This window comes from Lynx canadensis, chromosome B1 (assembly GCF_007474595.2).
Source record: "Lynx canadensis isolate LIC74 chromosome B1, mLynCan4.pri.v2, whole genome shotgun sequence".
NCBI lineage: Eukaryota > Metazoa > Chordata > Mammalia > Carnivora > Felidae > Lynx > Lynx canadensis.
Genome location: NC_044306.2, coordinates 63,404,445 through 63,429,018, shown reverse-complemented (window position 1 = coordinate 63,429,018; position 24,574 = coordinate 63,404,445). Strand labels below are relative to the sequence as shown.

At 38.1% G+C, this 24,574-nt stretch overlaps 1 protein-coding gene across 1 annotated transcript; it reads left to right on the top strand.

Moving 5' to 3' along the window:
- The first annotated feature begins 404 nt into the window (after positions 1-404).
- Positions 405-21,512, top strand: APELA (apelin receptor early endogenous ligand). Its single transcript, XM_030311889.1, has 3 exons — positions 405-661; positions 2,033-2,122; positions 21,133-21,512. The coding sequence occupies exons 1-2, from the start codon at positions 586-588 to the stop codon at positions 2,119-2,121; spliced, it is 165 nt and encodes a 54-aa protein (XP_030167749.1). The 5' UTR covers positions 405-585; the 3' UTR covers position 2,122; positions 21,133-21,512.
- Positions 21,513-24,574: the final 3,062 nt, after the last annotated feature.

Below are 24,574 nucleotides of genomic sequence, written 5' to 3'. Positions count from 1 at the left end.
CACCACTCGGCGGTGGGTTTGGTAAAGAGAAAGCATTTCAGCACATGTTCTGCCACAAAGTATTTGGGAGTCTTAAGTCGAGCTTCAGAATTCCTTCTGAAAAGGACAAAAGAGAGACTTCCTGTCATTTTGATTGGTTTCTGCATGTGGGACCAATATGGGCAATGCAAAGTTTAAACAGATGCAAATGGTGAGGGGTGGCCGCAAAGCCTTGCCTTGTTTTACATATTTCTCCACATCCAGATCGAAGTCAGTCTCTCCTAGGAACTTCCACGGCGGACTTCCACTAAATTACAGCACGCTTGAATGGTTTATTTCACCAATATTTGCTTATGGAAATAAAGGGGAGTGACGGGGGAGGGGGAAGGAGAGGAGTGGAGGAGGGGTTTGAGACCGAGGGAGGCTCGACCACAGCACCAGTAACCTTGTCTGATGTGATCATTAACCTTTCTGGAAAATGCAGCTGGCAGTTCTCTGAGGCTCGTCATTAGAATGTGAGGAAAGCCACACAGATATTGCCCAGACTATTCAAAGATTGTTTGGTTTACACTGAGAGCTATTGCTCCGCTTCCGTGCGGCAGAAAAATGAGGTTGCAACAATTCTTTTGTGTATTTTTTATTTTTGTGATGAGTCTTCTTCTTATCAACGGACAGAGACCAGGTAGGACTTTGGTACATTTGTACCGAGTAACTTGTTTATGCCTCTTTGGGTTCGTGGGTCTGAGCATGATTACGTCCTGTTGAAAATCACTTAGGTGTGCTTAGAGGTATTGGGGGTAAATGGGTTGGTTGGCTTTCGGAAGTATGTCATCTATCCTTTTAGATCTATTATTTGTATATTTTTAAAAGTTGATGGATTTTAAAATGATAAATATTTTGCCACTGTTTTTCTAAATTCAGAGAAAATTGATTACTGTTATTTTAGATATGTTGTCCTTACAAGTAAAAAGAAATAGAACCGTTTGTTCTACTGATTACAGAGGTTAACAAACTTACAGATTTTGGGGTAAAATACAAACTCCAAAGCAGTTTATTGGAAGAACATATTGCTGACTAGAGTGGGGCATCGTTAACAACTTGATTTAACAACATGAACACCATGTGACAAAATACAGATAAAATCTGTAACAGGTTATTATAGCTTTTATTTTTGGTTATATAATTCGATGTCTCACTTAAAAAATAAAAGTATTAGTATTATTGTGCTTATAGAGCCAAAAATGTGAAAAATATTTATGGTCAAGGTAATATTAATTTACTTGACACATTTTTCAAAGATAGTATCTGTTGTGGTTTTAACCAACAGGAATTTAGTAAGTAGAGTTATTCTAATGTGCTTTTACTTCAAAACCAAATATCTAAGATTTCAAAGCACTGACATGTGTAAAAAAAAACAAAAACGTTTTCTTATTCAGGAAAGAGCAAACCCAAATTTAAATAGAAAGGTGGTAATATCCATTCCAAATATGTTAGATTGTTTGGGTGGTAATGTACTTCTCCATTTAGACCAGACAATGGTGCATAACTGGTTAAAAATTCAGTCTCTGCCTTTTAGTTAAACAGAAGTTTGATCACTGAGGTTATTTCGGATGACGTCCCCTGGTTTGCCCTTTTACATAAATAAGAGAAAATTTCCAAGTCAGCAATTCAGAAAGCAGTTGACCCCTTCTTCCAATTTATAGCAATTGCTAATCAAACTGTTCTGAACTACAGAATACCTTGGACAATGTTCTTGTAAAATACCTGTGATTAACTCAGCACGTAAGATGAAAGATCCAGAAGCATTTAGGAAGAAGTCCCGTAGAAGGAGGAGGTTATGACTGCTACATCCTGCTATTAACATGAACTGTTAGGAAAATGCTTTTGGTTTTTGCATCACGTTAATTTGTACGTCACAATCACATCGGAACAAGTAGCAAATACTCACAATTTAGTTTGGACCCAAAATATTCCCTTACATTCTCCAGATTAAATAACAGTTCATTTTCTGAAAAATGCTCCTAATATTTCCTTTTTTTTTTTTTCCCCTCAGCTAATTTGGCGTTGAAAAGAAAATTGCACAGACACAACTGCCTTCAGAGGAGATGTATGCCACTCCATTCACGGGTGCCCTTCCCCTGAGGTATTTCTGATAGGAAATTGTTTTACTGAATTTAGGCAATGTTCCAGATGAGATATATCAAAGAAAGTTTATTTATATTTTGTAATATGTGATAATACTTTTAAGGTGATATCAGTTCGAGGGATGCATACTAACAAATGAAACAGTGAATAATATTGTAGGAAACTCTTGATAATTTTTGATTCTGAGAGATAGTTGTATGGGTATTAATACCACTGTTTGTGTTTAACACTTTCATAATTAAAAAATCACATACCAGGAGAACATAATTTTGAGAGTATCTTTATTTTTATTTTTTATTTTTTATTTTTTTTAAATTTTTTTTAACGTTTATTTATTTTTGAGACAGAGAGAGACAGAGCATGAACGGGGGGAGGGGCAGAGAGAGAGGGAGACACAGAATCGGAAACAGGCTCCAGGCTCCGAGCCATCAGCCCAGAGCCCGACTCGGGGCTCGAACTCACGGACCGCGAGATCGTGACCTGGCTGAAGTCGGACGCTTAACCGACTGCGCCACCCAGGCGCCCCGAGAGTATCTTTAAACATGTGTTTTGAAAAACACTGAATAGCTCTGTATGTTCTCCAGAACAAGCACATTTCCCACCAAGACCACTGAATCCTTGAAAGCATTTGGACATATTTGTCCAATGACACCATGCAAATGACATCCTATCCTTGATATTCTAATAATGTATTAAAATAGTTTATTTTTCTTGACAATATATCTTTTAATGCATAAAATCAATTTAATATTAATAGCATGGCAGTTTTCCAGCCTTACTCATAGAATTGGTCTTGATAGTTGTTGCATCTTTAAGGGTAAATTCTGAATAGAATTTTGCTCCTCTCCCCTCTTTTTTTTTCCACATTCACTGAAAGGCCAGTGATATTCTACCACCACCACCATTAACACTGCTTGAATCAATTAACTTCAAACACTGCCCAAGTTTGTATTTCTTCATACTAAAAAATAAATGACTTGGCGTTGTAATTATTTTAAGCTCTTTAATTCTTGTAAAACATCTCATCCTTGAAAAAAATGCTGTAGAAATATCCCTCAGCTGGTTAACATACACAGGCAATTGTTAAATTAGCTTATTCAGTTGGTCTGTAGACTGTAGTGTTTATGGCACTATTCATTCATTCAGAGGAAAGAATGGTTGTCATGCCTATTGTTTAATACATGCGTTTCAGACCTGGTGAACGTCCTGTAGTAACACAGTAAATGAAGGAAGAGCAATTCAGTAATCACTTGTCAAGCAGACTAAGACAAAAAGCCAAATTCTCTACACCTGTATCTGTAACAAATGAACCTTTGCTATCAAAATATGAAAAATAGCTTTGGTGGAGACATCCGGAAAGATACAGTAAGAAATTCCTGAGAAGCCAATTAATAGGGACTAAAACATGCTTTAAAAGATTTTCTATGCTAACAAATCCTTTGGCGTGTGTCACTAATGCATTTCAGTCTCATATACAAATAGTGGTAAAATCTGTGCTTAGGAGGAGTGGAGAAGTTCAAGACTTTCCCAGCACTCCCCCACAAATAACAAAGAGGAGAGGAGGAGGTTCACAGTAGCAAGAGAATTCCTGCATATATAGGGAAAGATACCTTGCATAACACAAATAAAAGCCCTCAGTTAGCCACAGGTTGTATCAGCTTTCTCCACAAACCACCTGCCATAAAAGCTAGGGTTGCAAGTACACAAGATAGAGTAATGAAATTTGAATTCTCAAAGTTAAGGAAAATTTTGATCTATAAACCAAATATTTGAATTCTCAAAGTTAAGGAAAATTTTGATCTATAAACCAAATTTATAAACCAAAGGGAAATTTAAATACAAGCCATGTAAACCATTTACTAACAGCAATCCTTTACAAAATTTGGCTGATAGCTGTAAAGAACTGCTTAGGTTACGGCATCCATTTTGTCCGTGTTTAGACTAGTCCTACATTCCAGTTACATGTTCTTTGAAGAATGTATAAAACTCCCATTTTTTAATCCAGAGATAGCGTAAGAGCCAATGCAGGATAAATATTAAGATAATTTTTCAAGATCTTGCTTAATGAGTACTATAATAATGGGGTGCCTGGGCGGCTCAGTCGGTTGAGCGTCCGAATTTGGCTCAGGTCATGATCTCATGGTTTGTGGGTTCGAGCCCTGCGTTGGGCTCTGTGCTGACAGATCGGAGCCTGGAGCCTGCTTCGGATTCTGTGTCTCATTCTCTCTCTGCCCCTCCCCAACTTGTGCCCTGTCTCTCTCTGTCTCTTAAAAATAACTAAAAATGTAAAAAAAAAAACAAAAAAACAAAAAAACTTTAAAAAATGAGTGCTATTATAACAAATGCTACCTTCAAATATGAAAGCATAGTTCTCATTGTCCTAAAGTTTTCATATTTTTTAGTATGTCCTGCAACATAACTTGAGAACCAAGTAAATCACTATAGACTTAAGTAGCAGAACTTTAAGGCAGAACCTCCCTTTTATTTATCCCCCTCTGTTTTCTGCATGTGTTGTTTGTTTATTATTTCTTTATTTACTTACTATTTTTTATATTTTGTGTAAGCTCTATGCCCAACGTGGGGCTTGAATTCACGACCCCGAGATCAAGAGTTGCCTGCTCTACTGACTGAGCAGCCAGGCGTCCCTGTTTTCTGTATGTTTTAGATAAAAATCACACATTTGATTTGATTCAGTTAGGGACATGTAAGACTGTAAAAGGATAGGTAAAGTAAGCAGTTAACTTTGGAAATTTTCCAGATTAACCTTTTAAAGTAGTTTAGACTTTTAGCTCCTATAATCGGAATGCACTATTATTATCTTTACTTTGTCAATTTCACCAGCTCCTGGAGTCCTCTCAGTGATCCTCAGTGACATTTCATAACTTGCACAATTGAGTAATTAAATTTTTTTAATGTTTTATTATTTAATTTTTGAGAGAGAGAGACAAACAGAGCATGAGCAGGGGAGGGACAGAGAGAGAGACACACACACACAGAATCCGAAGCAGGTTCCAGGCTCTGAGCTGTCAGCACAGAGCCCGATGCGGGGGTCGAACCCACAAACTGAGATCATGACCTGAGCCAAAGTCAGATGCTTAACCGACTGAGTCACCTAGGCGCCCCCAATTGAGTTAATTAAATAGAAAAATCTGTGCTGTGTAAAATTCATTCTCTTGAGAATTATTTTTTCTTGCTGAAGTGTGTTGGCATCACATTCAGTCCTAAGTGAATTAGAGTTGAGGAAAACAAGAGAAAGGGTGTCAGGAAATCAACTTTGCAGGTTAATGTGAGAGCTTTAGAGTGGAAAATGAGGTAGGTAGGACCTTTAGATTCTAATGATTTTCCTCTTCCAAGCATAAAATCTACATACATACATATTCTAGCTTTTTTTTTTTTTTTTTTTTAAAGTAATCCCTGGGAGCCTGGTTGGCTCAGTCAGTTAAGCGACTTGGTTTCAGCTCAGGTTGTGATCTCATGGTTCCTGAGTTCGAGCCCCAGATCCGCCTATGTTCTGGCAGCATGGAACCTGTTTGGGTTTCTCTCTTTCTCTCTCTCTCTGTTCCTCCCCCACTCACTCTGTCTCTCTCTCTCTCTCTCAAAATAAATAAATACACTTTTAAAAAAATAATAATAATCTCTAGCCCAACATGGGGCTCAAACTCACAACCCCAAGATCAAGAGTTAGATGCTCCACTGAGCCAGCGAAGTGCTCCTATCTAGCTTTTTAGTAATAATTGTGGCATGTGTTCATGGTGTAAAATCTTTTCCTAACAGTATGAAAGAATGTAAAGTCAAAGGTGAGTCTCCCAGTCATTTCCCAGAGGCAATGGCTATGAAAAGGTTTTGGTAAAGGTACATTTTAAAAATATTTCTTTATTTATTTTGAGAGAGAGAAAACGCAAGCAGGGGAGGGACAGAGAGAGAGGGAGAGAGAGAATCCCAAACAGAGAGGGAGAGAGAGAATCTGCGCTGACAGCACAGAGCCTGACGGGGGTCTTGATCTCATGAACTGTGAGATCGTGACCTGAGCCGAGATCAACAGTCAGACACTTAACCGACTGAGCCACCCAGGCACCCTGGTAAAGGTACATTCTAATACATTATTTTAAGTTGAGACAAGCTAATACTCTCATATCACTCTTGGTGACCATTCAAAATGTTAAGTACTTCTAGTTCTCTATTTCCTGCCTTATTCTTACCCCCTCAAAGTTACGGGCTTCTGACTCCTTTGACCAAATCTCTAGCCGTGCCTGCCAACTCTTTCTGCAATTGTCCTGTTTATTGTCTTGGCCCTGCTCACTCCGTGCTGACTCTCGGGCTGAACTGAAAGCCAACTGTCTTCAGCACAGAATCTCTACTTTTGTGGAGCACTTTATCTACAATGTTAGCAAGACTTTCTGGGAAAAGCTTCCTTTTTTTAAGTTTTCAACTTCATTTTCTTAGTAATGCGTACACCCAACTTGGGGCTTAAACTCACGACCCCAAGATCAAGAGTCACTCTTCCAACTGAGCCAGCCAGGCGCCCCTGGGAAAAACTCTTCAGCTTACTCTTAGGTACCTCTGACTCCCGTTCAGCTCTATTTAAACCTCTAGTTTCCTTGAACTTCTTAACCTTTTCCAACTGACAACAAGAGATTTCTCTTCCCAGAGAAAATGGAGATCTTCAAGCTTTAAAATCAGACTCTGCCCTCAAGCTACAAACATTTACATCTGCTATACTTCTATTTTCCCTTTGGAGTCTTTTATTAAGAGGTTCCTCTCCTGGGTATGCTTAATCTCTCTACATCTCAAGAAACTGATCTAACCGTTACTCGCTTTCTACAGATTGTTCAATATATCAAAGCTGATCTATTTCACCTTTTAAAATGAGGAAAACAGGTGCACCACTGACTCCACGGTGGTCTTTAGTGACTAGCCCATGTTCTTCTCTACATAGCCGAATTTCTTAAAAAGATGGCTGTTTCCTTTCCTCCCATCTACTTCAATACAGTGCTCCCACTACATTCAGGGAAAGATCCCCAGTGACTTTCTTTTCAATCCAGTGAACACATTTTGGTTCTGGTCTCAGCTATCTTGCTATAGGTCAAATAGTGAATGGATTTTCCCTGGTTTCAATGCTCCTTTTTGATTACTAATCTCTGAAACAAATCACTATTCCTTTCAGGACATGTATAGGGTGTCCAGTTGCCTACTTGGAATCACCTTAGCTGTTCTAAGTCACTTCAAGTTCACGTCTGCAGTGCATTTGCAAATCTCTAGCATGGCTTCTGCACAGCTTATCACTGTAACTCAGTTCTCTGTTCCAATATCATGGTTGTCATCAGGAAGAACTTCCCTGATCCTTTATTTTAAAGAGCAATACCAAAGTAAACTCTTACTATAAAAAAGCAGTACCTCATTCTACCCAAGATACTTCTATTTCCCTTTTCCTGGTTTGTTTCACTCTGTAACACCTAGTGCCATCTGACATAACATATATTTACCTTGTTATTGTTTAGTTAGTATCTGCCTCTCTTCATTAGAATGTAATTTCCATAAAAAACAAGGACTTTGTTTTGATCACAGCTATATGCCCAGTGATTCTAATAAGCTCCACAGAAATATCTGATGAATGAATGCATACTGAAAAGTAAACTCTTCAATTCTTCCCACTCAGGTATTTCTCCTGTGTTCTGAGAATTTGGAGAATTGTAGAGCTATCATATATTAGATGTTTGTTATGTATCAAGCACTGTGCTATGAAATATACAATTTACTGTTGCACTGTAGATTTTTGAGCTGGTGCCCTATATTCAGTTCTATTTGGTTTCCCAGGTCATTGCAATTAATGTACGATATACATTTATAGGGTCAGTCATTTCTACCTTGTCCCAGGTCAGTCATTTCTACCTTGAAATATTTTTAAAAATCTGCTCCCTCCTTTTCATCTCTGTTACCATTATCTTAGTACCTGTTACATCTATCCAGCATGACTTCAACTCCTTAACTAATCACTGCTCCAGTTCTGATTCTGGAAAATCCATTTTTTCTTTTATCACCCGATCTTTCTAAAGTGTAAATCCTATCATGTCACATCTTGATTAAAATTCTTAACTATCCCTGTAGCCTTCAGGATGGTGAGAACTCCCATAATTTAACAAACAACACCTTACAAAATATACCTCTCCAGCATCATCTGTCATCTCCTCTCTCCTTCCCTCTTCTAAAGGGGATAAGAAAGAATCAGGACTGGCTTGCATGGATTCAAGCTCTGGCCACAAGCTCGTTCAGTGGTCATTGGTAAGTCACTTGTCCCCTCTAAGCCTCCCTCCACTTCCAGACATTTAAGATGGAGCTAGTAATGGTATTAATTTTGCCCTACCATACTTCGCACATGGTAACTGCTAAATCGACAGTAGCTAGAGTTACTATTATTATTATTTTAATGTTTATTTATTTTTGAGAAAGAGAGAGAGTGCAAGGGAGGGAGGGGCAGAGAGACAGGGAGACAGAAGATCCGAAGCAGGCTCTGTGCTAACAGAGAGCCTGATGCAAATCTCCAGCTCACAAACCAAACCGAGAGATCATGACCTGAACTGTTCAGATGCATAACTGACTGAGCCACCCAGGTGCCCCTAGAATTATTATTATTAACGTTACTTTAAAATTAGTCTATTCTTCACCTCTTGGTGAACTCTCAAGGTATACGTCTGCCTGCAATGGCCTTTCTTTACTCTTTTCCTCACTAATTTTTTTCAAGATTTATTTATTTAAATAATCTCTACCCTCAATGTGGGGCTCGAACTCACAGCCCTGAGATCAAGATTCGCATGCCCTACTAAGCCAGCCAGGCACCCCTTTTCTTCACTATTCATCCTTCAAGAAACCTTTCCTGAGGGGCGCCTGGGTGGCTCAGTCGGTTGAGTGGCCGACTTCGGCTCAGGTCATGATCTCGGGGTCCGTCAGTTCGAGCCCCGTGTCAGGCTCTGTGCTGACAGCTCAGAGCCTGGAGCCTGTTTCGGATTCTGTGTCTCTCTCTCTCTGACCCTCTCTTGTTCATGCTCTGTCTCTCCCTGTCTCAAAAATAAATAAAAAACGTTAAAAAAAATAAAAAAAAAAAGAAAGAAACCTTTCCTGAGTGTAATACAAATTGTATTAGATGTCTACATTTTGCTCTCAACCTATTTGAGTAATTCTGTCAAAGTACTTGACTCACTGCACCTTGTTAACTGGCAGACTCCTCCCTTCCTTCCTCCACATGGTGTAAATTCCCTGAAGGCAGAATGTGGGTGTTCTGACATTGTTAAATTAAAATTTGTTAAAGCGGAGCACCTAGTACAGAACAATGAGCCAGGTAAGCCTTAGTTCAAAAGCTGACCTAAGATAAATTGAAATAGAGATGTTTATCACTCCTGGGTCCTGGAGGAAGTACACAGCCAGCCTAGAGGGGCCACATGGGGCGGGGCGGGGGTCAAGGGAGAATGCAGACCTAGAGCACATGCCTTATTAGGGACTGTGGGTGGAGTGCTTTTGGGTTCCTGGGCTGGGGTCTCATTGATCAATTCAAACCAAAAGAGCAGGGGGGGTTGGATGGGGGATGGAGGTGGAGGGTGGCCCCACATTGTTCTTATCTAATGGGTACTTAAGATAATACAGGCCCTGGGAGGCAAGGGAGATTTGATCACAAGGGCTGTTGGGGAAGTGATATCAGAAGCTTGTATTTGCTTGTGACTCTGTGGCTGCTATCCATATGAGCCTGCGGGAGGGGCTTAAGTGTCCCGGCAAGGCCCCTTCAGGCCACTTAGCCACACAAAATGGATGCCGAGAAGCAGTAGCTGGGAGTGGCTCGGTTAACCTCTCAACAGTGGGTTGTATTGATCTTTGTAACATTAGCTGATGAAAAAGTGTCCCGAATACAGCAGGCACTCCATAAATGTTGCTGAGAGAAATGAAATGAAACTTTTAGTTATTATCTTAGCATTTAAGACTTACCTATAATGAGACCCAACACACATTTTCAGGAAATAACTGAACAGTAACTACCAGACTGAATTCTGATTTTCTATCTCTGTGCTGGAAGTGTTTCTACTCCTAGGAATTGTTTCCCTCATCTCATTAAGTTCAAAACCTTCCCCTCCCAAAGGGATCTCTTCCAAATTCCATTTTCTTTTTTTTTTTTTTTAATTTTTTTTAACGTTTGTTTATTTTTTGAGACAGAGAGAGACAGAGCATGAACAAGGGAGGGTCAGAGAGATAGGGAGACACAGAATCCAAAACAGTCTCCAGGCTCTGAGCTGTCGGCACAGAGCCCGATGTGGGGCTGGAACTCACAGACCGCCAGATACGACCTGAGCCGGGGTCAAACGCTCAACCAACTGAGCCACCCAGGCGCCCCACAAATTCCATTTTCTTTAAAATGAGGCCTACACCCTCATCCACTTAGCTTAAAATTACCTTCCACTCTCTCAACAATTACAGCATTTTTATAAGTATTATTTTCAAAGCTATCATATTCTACTGTATTTTGCCAGATTTTTATCAGTATTGGAATGTCAGCTCCTTGAAAGGCAAGATCTGGCCCCTAAACCTTAAAGTATAAACCTTTATAATGTGTGAATGGCCCTAAATGTAGGGGATTTCTGCATGGATGATGACATATGTAGGATCTCTTACTTGAAACTAAATGAAAATCTTAAAAAAATTTTTTTAAACCTAAATGAAATATAGAAAATTACTGTTTTCTCAGTTAATTATAGTCCATTGTCCAGAAACCATGCTCTGAGAAAATCCCTAATGTTGCTTAGTGATAAAATAAAACTTTTCTGTAAAAATCATGCCTTAATGATAATATATTAAAAAAAATAATACATATTGAACATATAAATCTAGAAACTGTAGTTATGTTATAGATGATGTATTATAATAAATATTCCCCTACCAAAATGTGTATATGGTAGACTAAAGCCTAATTTCAGAGTTTTTTTTTCACTTTGGGAACCGATTTATTGTTACAAAGTGTATAATAATTATTTCTGCAGATATGTACTTAAAGTACTCTATCATGTTCAGACATCTAAAATATCTTTGTAACACATCTTTTGCCTTAATTTGTTCTCAGAGATGTATTCAATTAGTGATCTACTGATATCTGGTGAACTTTATTATTACATACCAGTAACATTTGAAAAATATTATTCTTCGATAACAGCAAGTGAGTATTTGTTGCTATTTGGGTGACGAGAAGAACAAAATCACTTACTGTTAACTATTGCAATACATTTCACCCTTGGATGTATTTTTTTTTTTTTACTTTTACTTTTTTTTATAGTGGTGTATTGAGGCGCCTGGATGGCTCAGTTGGTTAAGTGTCCGACTCTTGATTTTGGCTCAGGTCATGATCTCACGGTTTGTGAGTTCAAGCCATTTGAGCCCAGTTGCTACAGAGGTTATGGTTTGACTTCCTGCTTTGGTTGCTGTAGAGTTTGTGGTTCAGAGTTCTATTTTAACATATGGCCATTGTCCATTTGTGTGTTCAGTCTCTCAGTTCCAAAGTTATTTCATCTCCAGTTCACACCACCCAAGTGTATTACTGTCTGCCTTGCACCAGCCTCCTCATATCTACTTTTGCTTCTCTTTTATCCATTCTTCATATTATCGCTTCATACCACTCAAGATCCTTTAGCAATTTTTTTAAATAATATTTTTTAATATTTATTTGAGAGAGAGAGCAGGTAGGGGTGGGGCAAAGAGAGAGGGAGAAAGAATCTTAAGCAGGCTGCAAGCTCGCCACCCCATAAAAATGGACTCATACATCTTAGCAGGTACTCCCCATTTCTCCCCAGCTTTCTAATCCCACACAGCTACTAACCTATTTTTTCTTCTTTTTTTTTTTTAATTTTTTTAACGTTTATTTAGTTTTAAGAGACAGAGATAGAACGTGGGGGATGCAGGGAGAGAGGGAGACACAGAATCTGAAGCAGGCTCCAGGCTCTGAGCTGTCAGCACAGAGCCCAACACAGAGCCCGACACGGGGCTCGAACTCACGAACTGTGAGATCATGACCTGAGCCAAAGTCAGATGCTTAACCGACTGAACCACCCAGGCACCCCTAACCTACTTTCATCTTACAGATTTGCTTACAGATCTGGACATTTTATATACTTTTATATATATAATTTTTTCTTTTGTGATTGGCTTATTTCATTTAGCCTAATGTTTGCAAGACCCATCCATATAGTATCAGGTATCAGTACTCCATTCTTTTTTAATGATTAAATAAAATTCCATTCTATAGAAAAATCACATTTTGTTTATTTTCACTATGTGGTTATTAGGAATAATTCTGTTCTGAACATTTGTTTATAATTTTTTTTAAGTTTATTTAGTTTGAGACAGCACAAGCAGGGGAGAAGCAGAGAGAGGGACGGGGAGAGAGAATCTCAAACAGGTTCTCTACTGTTAGTACAGAGCCTGCTTCAGATCCTCTGTCTCTTTCTCTCCCCCTCCTCTGCTCACGCTCTCTCTCTCTCTCAAAAATTAATAAACATTAAAATTGTTGTTGTTGTTTGAGAGGCACCTGGGTGGCTCAGTCAGTTAAGCATCCAACTCTTGATTTTGACTCAGGTCATGATCTCATGGTTCATGAGTCTGAGCCCCATGTTTGAGCCCCATGTTGGGCTCTGCACTTTTAGTGCAGATTGGGATTCTCTGTCTCCCTCTTTCTCTGCCTCTCCCCTGTTCAAAACTATATAAAACAAGGGTGCCTGGGTGGCTCAGTGGGTTAAGTGTCCAGCTCTTGGTTTCAAATCGGGTCATGATCTCACGGATGGGGAGTTCAAGCCCCATACGGGACTCTGTGCTGACAGCACAGAACCTGCTTGGGATTCTGTCTCCCTCTCTCTCTTCCCCTTCCCTGCTTGCTCTCTATCTCATTCTTTCAAAAATAAATAAATAAATAAGCATTTAAAAATAAATAAAACATTAAAAAAATTTTGTTCAAACATATGCTTTCAATTCTCTAGAGTATATACTTAAGAGTGAAATTGCTGGTTATATGGTTATTCTATGTTTAACTTATTGAAGAACTGCCAAACTGTTTTCCATAGTGGCTGCAGCATTTTGCATTTTACATTCCTACCAGGAGTATATAAGTGTTCCAATTGCTCTGCATCCTCACCAACACTTTTTATTATAACCTTCCTAGAGGTTGGTACGGTAGTCCCCCCTCGTCCACGATTTTGTTGCCCGTGGTTTCAGTTACTTGTAGTCAGCTGTGTTTCAGAAGCAGATGATCCTCCTTCTAACCTATCTTCAGGTCAACAGTTGCGTAACACGATATCCTAATGCCTACATCATTCACCACACTTCATCTCATCACGTAGACATTTTATCATCCCACGTTGCCACAAGAAAGGGTGAGTATAGTATAATTAGATATTTTGAGAGAAAGAGAGACCACATTCACATAACTTTTATTACAGCTTATTATTATAATTGTTCTATTTTGTTACTAGTTCTTGTTAATCTCTTACTGTGCCTAATTTATAAACTAAATTTTATCACAGATATGTGTGAATAGGAAAAAACATCGTATATACAGGATTTGGTGCTATCCATGGTTTCGGGTATTCACTGGGGGGTCTTGGAATGTATCCTTTGGGATAAGAGGAGAGTACTGTATCTATCTCATGGTGATTTTGATTTGCATTTCCCTAATGACTAATGATGTTGAGAATCTTTTCATGTGCTTACTGGCCACTTGTCTATCTTTGGAGAAACGTCTCTTTAAATCCATTGCCCGTTTTTCAATTGGCTTGTATTTTTTATTGTTGAGTTGTAGGAATCCTTTATATTTTGAATACAAGGCCCATATTAGAGATGTGATTTGCAATTATTTTCTTCCATTCTATGGGTTGTCTTTTCACTTTCTGGGTGTTCTCCTTGAACACAAAAATTGTTAGTTTTGTTACAATCCAGTTTGTCTATTTTTCCTTTGGTTGCTTGTACTTTAGGCATCAAATTGGCTAATCCAAGGTTACAAATATAATTTACACATATATTTTCTGTAAAAGTTATCTAGTTTTACACTTACATTTATGGCTCTGATCCCTTTATTTTTTTTTTAATTCTTATTTTTATTTATTTAAGTAAACTCTACCCCAATGTGGGGCTCAAACTCACTGTTCCAAGATCAAGAGTTGCATGCTTTATGGACTGGCCCAGCCCTGTGTCTCTTATGGTGCATTTTGAGTTAAATTTTATTCATAGTGTGAGGACAGGAGTTCCAGCCTCCTTTTTGTGTAGCTATCCAAATCTAGCACCATTTGTTGAAAACACTGTTCTTTTCCCCTATTTAATTATGTGGGCACTGTTGTTGAAAATTAATTGTCCATAAATGCCAAGGTTTATTTTTGGACTCTGAGTTCTATTTCATTGATCTAAATGCCATTTTTTGTGCTAATACTGTACTGTCCTGATTATTGTAGTATTATGGCAAGTTTTTAAAAGGCATGTGTGAGCCCTCCAAATTTGTAGTTCTTTAAGATTTTTGGTCATGCTGATTCCCTTGAATTTCTATATGAATTTTAAGATCTGCTTGTCAATTTCTGCAAAGAGCTAGCTGGAATTTGGAATTTGCATAGGGACTGTGTTGAATCTGTTAATCAATATGGGAAATACTGCCATTTGACAATGAAGTTTTCCAATGCAAGAACATGGGGCGTATTTCCATTTAGTCAGGTTTTTTTCAGCAATGTTTTGTAGTTTTTAGAATATAGTTTTACACTTACTTAGTTTAATTTATTCCTAAGTGTTTTATTCTTTTGATGCTATTGTGAATGGAATTTTAATTTTATTTTTGAATTGTTCATTGCTAATGTATAGAAATACAATTTAATTTTTGTGTATTGATCCTATCTCTTGTAAACTTAGTGAAATTATTAATTCTCATAGGTTTTTTTTTCATTCATTCTCATAGTTTTTAGTAGACCTGCTATGTATAAGCTCATGTCATCAGCAAATAGATACTTTTACTTCTTTCTTTCTTTTTCGTTTTTTTTTTCTTAAGGTTTTATTTTTAAGTAATCTCTACACCCAACATGTGGCTTGAACTCACAACTCCGAGATCAAGAGTCACAGGCTCTACCAACTGAAGCCATCCAGGCGCCCCTACTTCTTTGCTAATCTGGATGTCTTTTATTTCTTTTCCTTGCCTAATTGCCCTAATTAGAATCTCTAGTACAATGTTGTATAGAAGTGGTGAGAACAGACATCTTTGTCTTAATCCTGATTATAGATGGAAAGCATTCATTCTTTTACCATTAAGTATGTTAACTGTGGGTCTTTGTATCTGTCCTTTATTAGGTTGAAGAAGTTCCCTTTTATTCTTAGTTTGCTGAGAGTTTTTATGGTGAAGGAGGAGTGTATTTGTTGAGATTATGGTGCATTTTTGTCCTTTATTCTATTGAAATCATGTGTCATATTAAATATTAAATGTTTGGAAGAAAACATATTAAGTGTTTGGTAAAATTCACCAGCAAAGCCATCTGGCCTAGGGCTTTTCTTTGTGGGAAATTTTTTAAAAATTGCTGATGTAATTTTTATTTGTTATAAGCCTATTCAAGTCTTTTATTTCTGGGGTGCGTGGCTGGCCCAGTCAGTAGAGCCTGTGACTCTTGATTCTGGGGTTGTAAGCTCGAGCCCCATGTTGGGTATAGAGCTTACTTAAAAAAAATTTTTTTTTTTTTTTTAATTTCTTCTTGAGCAATTTTGGTAGCTTGTGTCTTTCTAGGAATTTGTTCGTTTCATCTAAAATATCTAATTTTTTGGCACACAGTCGTTCAGAATATTTCCTTATAATCTTTTAAAACATTTTCTGTAATGTCAATCAACAGTAATGCTTTCTATTTCATTTCTGAGTTTAGGATTTTCAGTCTTTATTCTTGGTCAGTCTAGGTAAGGTTTATCAATTTTGTTGATCTTTTCAAGGGACAAACTTTAGGTATGTTCTTTTTCTTCTTTATAGTTTTTCATTTATTTCTGCTCTCATCCTTACTTTTTTCTTTATTCTGCTTGCTTTATGTTTCTTTCTTTTTTTTTTTTTTTAATTTTTTTTTTCAACGTTTATTTATTTTTGGGACAGAGAGAGACAGAGCATGAACGGGGGAGGGGCAGAGAGAGAGGGAGACACAGAATCGGAAACAGGCTCCAGGCTCTGAGCCATCAGCCCAGAGCCTGACGCGGGGCTCGAACTCACGGACCGCGAGATCGTGACCTGGCTGAAGTCGGACGCTTAACCGACTGCGCCACCCAGGCGCCCCTTGCTTTACGTTTCATTTGCTCTTTTTTCTAGTGTGTTAAGGTGATGAGATTTTTTTTTTTTTTTTTGACAGAAAGGGAGGGCACAAGTGAGTGAGGGGCAGAAGGAGAGGGAGGGGGAGAGAGAGAGAGAAGTAGAGCTCAACCGAAGCAGGGCTTGTGTTCGCCTGAAGTGGGGCTTGAACTCACCCAAAGCGGGGCTCGTGTTCGTGTTCACCCGATTTGGGACGCGGAACCCGAGTTCATGAACTGTGAGATCATGACCTGAGCCAAAGTCAGATGCTTAACTAACTGAGCCACCCAAGTGCTCTGTCTTCTCTTTTCATACAGATGTTTAGTTATAAATTTCCCTCTAAGCATTACTTTAGCTACATCCCATGTTTTCATGTTCATCTCAAAGTATTTTCTTATTTCCTTTGTGATTTCTTCTTTAATGGTTGTTTAGCAATGTGCTGTTTATTTCCACATATTTGTGAATTTTTCGTATTTATTTGCTATTGATTTCTAACTTCATCCTGTTGCTGAATCATCTATTTCTCCTTCTAATTGTGTCAGTTTTTGCTTCATGTATTTTGGGGGCTCTGTTTTTTGGTGCATGTATCTTCATAATTCTTATCTTCCTCAATTGACCCTTTTATCATTATAAAATGTCTTTGTCTCTAACAACATTTTTTGTCTTACAGTTTATTTTGTCTGACATTAGATATCTACTGCAGCTGTCTTATGGTTGCTGTTTGCCTATCTTTTTCTATCCTTTCACTTTCAACCTATTTGTGACTTTGAATCTGTGTGTCTCTGACACAGAGCATAGAGTTGGATCATGTTTGTTTGTTTTAAATTCAAGTTAGTTAACATATACTGTAGTATTGGTTTCAGGAATAGAGTTTAGTCATTCATCACTTTACATATAACACCCAGGGCTCACCCAACAAACACCCTCCTTAATGCCCATCACCCCTCCAGCAACCCTCAGTTTGCCTCCCTCTCTGTTTTTATCTTATTTTTGCTTCCCTTCCCCTATGTTTATCTGTTTTGTTTCTGTTTGTTTGCTTGTTTTTTTATTCAGGCTGACAAGATCTGCCTTTTAGATGGCTTGTTTAGTAGATCCACATTTTTTTTAAGTAGGCTTCATGCCCAACATTGGACTTGAACTCAGGACCCTGAGGTCAAGAGTTGCATGCTTTACCGCCTGAGCCAGCCAGTTGCCCCAGATTCACATTTAATGTTATTGATATGATTGGAGGTACAGTTGACACTTGAACAACACAGAGGTTAGTAGCACTGACCCCATGGGCAGTCAAAAATTCATGTATAACTTTTGACTCCCCCAAAACTTAACTAATAGCCTACTGTTGATGGGAAGCCTTACTGATAACATAAACAGATGATTAATGTATATTTTTCATGTTATATGTATCATCTAATGTATTTTTTTACAGTAAAATGAGGTAGAGGGAAAGATGTTACAAAGAAAATCATAAGGAAGACAAAATACATTTATAGCACCATATCAAAAAAGAATCTGTGTATAAGTGGACCTGTGCAATTAAAATTTGCGTTGTTCAGGGGCGCCTGGGTGGCTCAGTTGGTTAAGCGTCCGACTTCGGCTCGGGTCACGATCTCATGGTCTGTGAGTTCGAGCCCCGTGTCGGGCTCTGGGCTGATGGCTCAGAGCCTGGAGCCTGCTTCTGATTCTGTGTCTCCCTCTCTCTCTGCCCCTCCCCCGTTCATGCTCTGTCTCTCTCTGTCCCAAAAATAAATAAACGTTAAAAAAAATTTTTAAAAAAATCTGTGTTCAAGGATCAACTATATATCTATTTTACTTTCTTAGTGGTTGCCCTAGGACTTAAATAATATATATCTGAATTTATCAGAATCTACTTCAGATTATACTATTTTAAGTCCAGTGAGATATAGAAATACCTAGATAGCTATATTCTCTCTTCCCTCTTTTAATTTCAGCATAGTTATACATATTACATCTACATACATTACACATACAACTTTGTTAAAATTATTACTTTCTACAATTTTAGGCCTTTTAAGCCTGAGAGAAGAAAGGAGAGGAAATATCTATTTATAGAGTTGCTGTTATATTAGCCTTCTTATTTACCATTTCCAGTTCTTGTCATTAGTAGATTTTTCTGGGGTCTTAGTCTGTTCAGGCTGCTATAACAAAATACCATAGACTAGGGGCTTGTAAACAACAGAAATTTATTTCTCACAGTCATGGAGGCTGGTTCATAGATGTCCATCTTCTCACATAATGTAAGGGGCTAAGGAGCCCTCTGGGTTCTACTTTATAAGGGCACCCACTAATCCCAATCATGAAGGCCCTACCCTTGTGGCTTACTCACCTCCCAAAGGCTCCACCTCCATTACATTGGCAGTTAGGTTTCAACATATGAATTTTGGGGGACACAAACATTCCCTTTAGAGCAGTTGAATTAGTATTGCCCCATTTGCTCTATTCCCTCAGACAATTTCTAGAGACTTTAAATTTCCAGAGACTTTTCTTTTTTTTTTTTTTAATAAAAAAAAAGTTTGGGGGCGCCTGGGTGGCGCAGTCGGTTAAGCGTCCAACTTCAACCAGGTCACGATCTCGCGGTCCGTGAGTTCGAGCCCCGTGTCGGGCTCTGGGCTGATGGCTCAGAGCCTGGAGCCTGTTTCCGATTCTGTGTCTCCCTCTCTCTCTGCCCCTCCCCCATTCATGCTCTGTCTCTCTCTGTCCCAAAAATAAATAAACGTTGAAAAAAAAATTAAAAAAAAAAAAGTTTGTTTAATGTTTATTTATTTTTGAGAGAGAGACAGAGAGCAAGCAGGTAAGGGCAGAGAGAGAGAGAGAGAGACACACACAGAGTCTGAAGCAGGTTCCAGGCTCTGAGCTGTCAGCACAGAGTCTGACGCGGGGCTTGAACTCACAAACCGTGAGATCATGACCCAAGCCAAGTCAGACGCTCAACTGACTGAGCCACCCAGGTGCCCCTAGAGACTTTTCGTTTTAAAGAAAATTTTCACCAGCTAAGGTTGGTTCACTGGGAAGAAGAGCTCCTTATATTATTGTTTAAGAACCCTCAGGGTTATGCATTTTTTTTCTTTTAAGTAAGCTCTACATCCAGCGTGAGGCTTGAACTCACCACCCCCGAAATCAGTAGTTGCTGGATTTACTGATTGAGCCAGCCAAGCACTTCTGATGTATGCATATTTTAAACATGGATACCTAGTGGTTAATTGCTCTCCAGAAAAGCTACACCACTGGGGCACCTGGGTAGCTCAGTTGGTTCAACTCAGGTCATGATCTCAGTTGGTGGGTTCAAGCCCCACATCGGGCTCTGTGCTGACAGCTCAGAGCCTGGAGCCTGTTTTGGATTCTGTGTCTCTCTCTCTCTCTTTCTCTCACTCTCACTCTCAAAAATAAATAAACATTAAAAAAAATGGGGGGGGGCACCTGGGTGGCTCAGTTGGTTAAGCATCTCACTTTGGCTCAGGTCATGATCTCATGGCGTGAGTTCGAGCCCCGCATCGGGGTCTGTGCTGACAGCTTGGAGCCTGGAGCCTGCTTCGGAATCCGTTGTCTCCCTCTCTCTCTCTGCCCCTCTCCTGCTTGCACTCTGTCTCTGTATCTGTCTCTCTGTCTCTCTCTCTCAAAAATAAATAAGCATTAAAAATAATTAAAAAAAAAAGAAAAAGAAAAGCTACACCACCTTGCATTTTCAATAGCAGGTTGTGAGAATGCTTATTCCCCACACTTTTGCCAACACTGGGTGTTATTAATGTTTTTAATCTTTGCTAATCTGATAAGCAAAATACCCATCTTATTTTTATGTTCAAAATTTAGGCAGTCTGAGGTGATTTCTAGAAGAGGCATACCTGCATCTTTTCACTGCTGAATTATTTTTGCCATCCCATCATGACTGTCAGGAAAGGGAAATGTTAAGTAGATGGAAGCTTCCAAAAATGAAGCAAAGGGCTGCCTTCACGTCTTCGGGAGGGAGACAAAACAAATTGCTTAGGAAACCTTGATACCAGTGATTTGTCTTCTTGTAAAAGATCCGTTTTCTCTTAAAAAAAAAAAAAGTTAATATGTTGCTCTACCATATAGTTAAAACTTATTGCTAAGTACTAATTATTAAATAGTTTCACAACATTAAAGGATTCCTAGGGACCATTTTATCTGTTAAAATACCTCAAATTAAGATATTGGTTCTGGGGGCGCCTGACTGGTTCAGTTGGTGGAGCGTGTGACTCTTGGTCTTGGGGTTGTGAGTTCAAGCCCCAGGTGGGGCATGGAGCCTACTTGATAAAAGATATTGGCTCTGGTATGTTTTTGTTGACCTGCTCCAAATTAAACTATCTTAGCCGGTATAAATATCAGGAATCAAAATCCAAAATATTAAGGAAAATAAACTATCTTAGCTGGTATAAATATGAGGAATCAAAATCCAAAAATATTAAGAAAATTGAGCAAATAGGTGAAAAATAATTTAGTGAAAAAAATCTCTTTAATAACATGAATTCAGGCCTTTGAAGAAATATGGGTGCTATTTTCATATTGAAAGGTAAGAAAATACAAAGTTGCTTTCAGCACTGAAAAGCCTTGTTAAGTTTTTAAAACTCATTATCTATTAAAAAAATTAAGCATGGGTAAATTAGTCTGCTGGATAGCATTTCTTTTTATAATGTGTTTCTTTCTTGTTTGTCTCCCCAATATAGATCTTAAGCTAACTTCACCTGGTCTGCCAGAAGAGGAGTGGATAAAACATACCCACCCACACCATAGTGTGATTGCTTAGAAGTTCCTGTACAAAAAGGAATCATTTGAAAGCACCTGCGATGGTTTCTTAGTTTTACAGGATTCTCTTTTTCCTGGTTTCTCTTTAGAGGGGAAAATAACATAAATTCAAAAACAATTCCAATCCGAAGCACAGTTATTTGCTTATGTAACAAAATCTCTCATCTTTTTCTGTATATTACTATTCTTAGGTGAGTGAAAAAGAAATATACTTTTTAATGTCTTAGAACTCTGTAATAATCAAAAGTACAAGAATTAAAATTTTTCTTTCATATTCCTATAATTCTCCAAAATTAAAATAAGTGTTTATGTGTTTGAGTGATTTTTTCCAAAAATGCCAAATCTGAAATAAAATGCATTGGTCATTTGGCTTTACAGAATAGGGATAAATTAATTGGTTCATTGATTCTTTATAGAGAGAGACTAAGAAATAAGCTACCGACTGCTACCAATTTTAAGTTATAGGCTTTAATGCTTATGAAAGTATTTTTTATTTTAAATAATATTCATAAAGTCGTAAAGAAAGTTTCAAAAACTAACTGAAATGATCATTTCTGAATCTATTTCTCATTATGTAATTATAAGAAGCCAATGTTTGATTTCCTTTGAAGTTCTGTTAGATCTTTCCAAGTTGTTAGATACACTCTTAATTTGTATTCATTGAAAAGATCACTCAATGCCATAATGTTTTTATTTTATTGTAAGTTAATTCCAGGTATGAAATTTACAAATTCTTTTCTTGATTAGAAATTTTGCTTTGTAAACATTATAGAGTAGGAGAAGCCATAAGCCATTAACCCTTATTTTGCTAAAATAAATTTGGGATTGGTATACTCTAAAGAATTTGAGACAGAAATTCTGAAATCACAGTTTATCTCCCTTTCACAGTTTATTAATGGCATCTTTTGGGATGAAAAGTGTTTATAGAAAGAATTGTAATTAACTTTAAACACTAAAGATGTTTTATGAAATCTGTTACCTCATTTAAATTGGATATTTTGGGGAAATTCTTTTTTAAAAAAATTTCTTTTGGTGGAGCCTGGGTGGCTCAGTCAGTTAAGGGTCCAACTTCAGCTCAGGTCATAATCTTGCTGTCTGTGAGTTTCAGCCCTGCGTGGGACTTTGTACTGACAACTCAGAGCCTAGAGCCTGCTTCAGATTCTGTGTCTCCCTCTCGTTCTGTTCCTCCCTTGCTCACGCTCTGTTTCTCTCTCTCTCAAAAATAAATAAACATTAAAAATTTTTTTTTAATAAATACAAAATTTTTTTAAAATTATTTTTAATTAATTAATCTCTACCCCCAACGTGGGGCTGGAACTCACAACCTAAAGATCAAGAGTCACATGTTCCACCAACTTAGCCAGCCAAGCGCCCCTAATTTTGGGGAAATTATAAATGCTTTTCTGGATAAATCGTAATTTCTTTACACAAGTGCATTTTGATAGAACATAAGCTATTATCAGTTATATTTATTTTTAAAACATATACTTGTTCATATACTTTGTGCAAAAAAAGAAAAGCAATACTTTATACAGTTAAAATACGTCTCATTGAATACAAGCCAATACTATTTCAAGTACAGACTGACATTCACAAAGTTAAAAACCAACCATACCATTGTAATGTAATTAAATGGTTGTAGATAACTGCTCATACAACTGCAGCGAGTTTTCAATAAAACAATCGAGTGTCTACTTGTCCTTATTCTGTATAAGAAATGTTCAAAGTGTTGAGCACAGCATGGTAGAAATCGTTCTGATACTTTTCTTTATTTCCATTGTTTGTTCCTTGATATATACCTTGCCACTACAGTTTTTTACTTAATTCAGGATTATCAAAGTAAGGGCAAAATTTCTCTCAACATCTACAAAAACCCAGCAATAAAATCTGAAAAAAAATCAGGTATGCTGAAAGTGGCATACAAGAACGAATCCATGACAATGGAACCAAATTTATTCACCGGTGACATGGAAGGGGAAACAGGAATGTCAAAGATGTATACCTGTTTTGTTGTTTCTAGAGAAAGTGAGAGGGAGTGTGCACGTGGTTATGAGTGGGGGAGGGGCAGAGGGAGCACGAATCTTAAGCAGTCTCCACGCCCAGCACAGAGCCTGATGGGGGAAGTTGGGGGGAGGGGAATCTCAATCTTGATCTCAAAACTGGAAACACGACCTGAGCCAAAGTCAAGAGTTAGCCACTTAACCAGCTGAGCCACCCAGGTGCCCCAAAGATGTAGGCTTTAAACTTTCCCTATGATTTCGTGTTTTATTATTTTTCTCTTAAAAGTTTTTTGTAATTTCTAATCTTTTCAGAACCTGAAGGAAAACGGATTTTACATAGTTTAATCAAGATGGTTAAGGGTTGGGGTGTTAGGGTGGCTCAGGCAGGTAAGTGGCCAACTTCAGCTCAGGTCATTATCTCACAGTTGACCAGTTCAAGCCCTACATTGGACTCTGCCTCGGATCCTCGTCTCCTTCCTCTGCCCCTCCCCCACTCGCTCCATCATGCTCTCTCAAAAATAAATAAACGTTAAAAAAAAAAAACAAAGATAGTTAAAGGGACCAGAAGTAATGGTGCCAGCCCAATTTGGAACCATGAAGTAAGTCAATGAAGGGAGCAGATGGAGAGTGATGAACCAAATAAGAATTGGAAATGCTGATCCCTCTCTCTTGGTTCAGTTCCTTCCAAACTCTGAAGTCAGTGCAGGCTTTGGTCTCATTTCTGCACTATTTTTACTCCTTCAAAGGGCCAGTACTAGAATATGTGGACACAAAATTTAAGGGTGTGCTCAAAACCTCACTGATCAAGATAAGTAACATTTTAGCACCATTTTTGAAAAAAAAAAAAAAAAATTAGCACCACCAAAAATGCATAATGAACAAAATATCAAACTTTTAGATAAAGAACTGACTGAGCCTTGTTAGAGCCTGAGGCAAAGGGAAAAAATTAGTAAGTTTAATCTGGTAACAAGAACCTTGTTTTAGCACATTGGAGCCTGAGTTCCAGGCTTTGTCTCTTCTCCTCATTCTCACTTCCCAAAATGACTTCACTCCCTAAACTCTAGATCTGTATCCCATTTTCTGTTCTTGGCTTCCACTGTGCCAGAATGTTCATGGAAAGAACACTGGATTCTAGCCCTGGCTTCTTTTCACATTTAAGCTCTCATTCTTCTATAAAATCATAATTGGATTCCAAGGAGTTTTGGTAAGTGGTAGTGAGGTTGCTGATTTCAGGCTCCAGTCCCTGTCAACTGCTCTGCAGAAGAATTCTCAACCTCATCTGGAAGTTTGCTATTTAATTGTACACTACTAATCCATAAGAATTATCCATGTGGGGGCGCCTGGGTGGTTCAGCTGGTTAAGT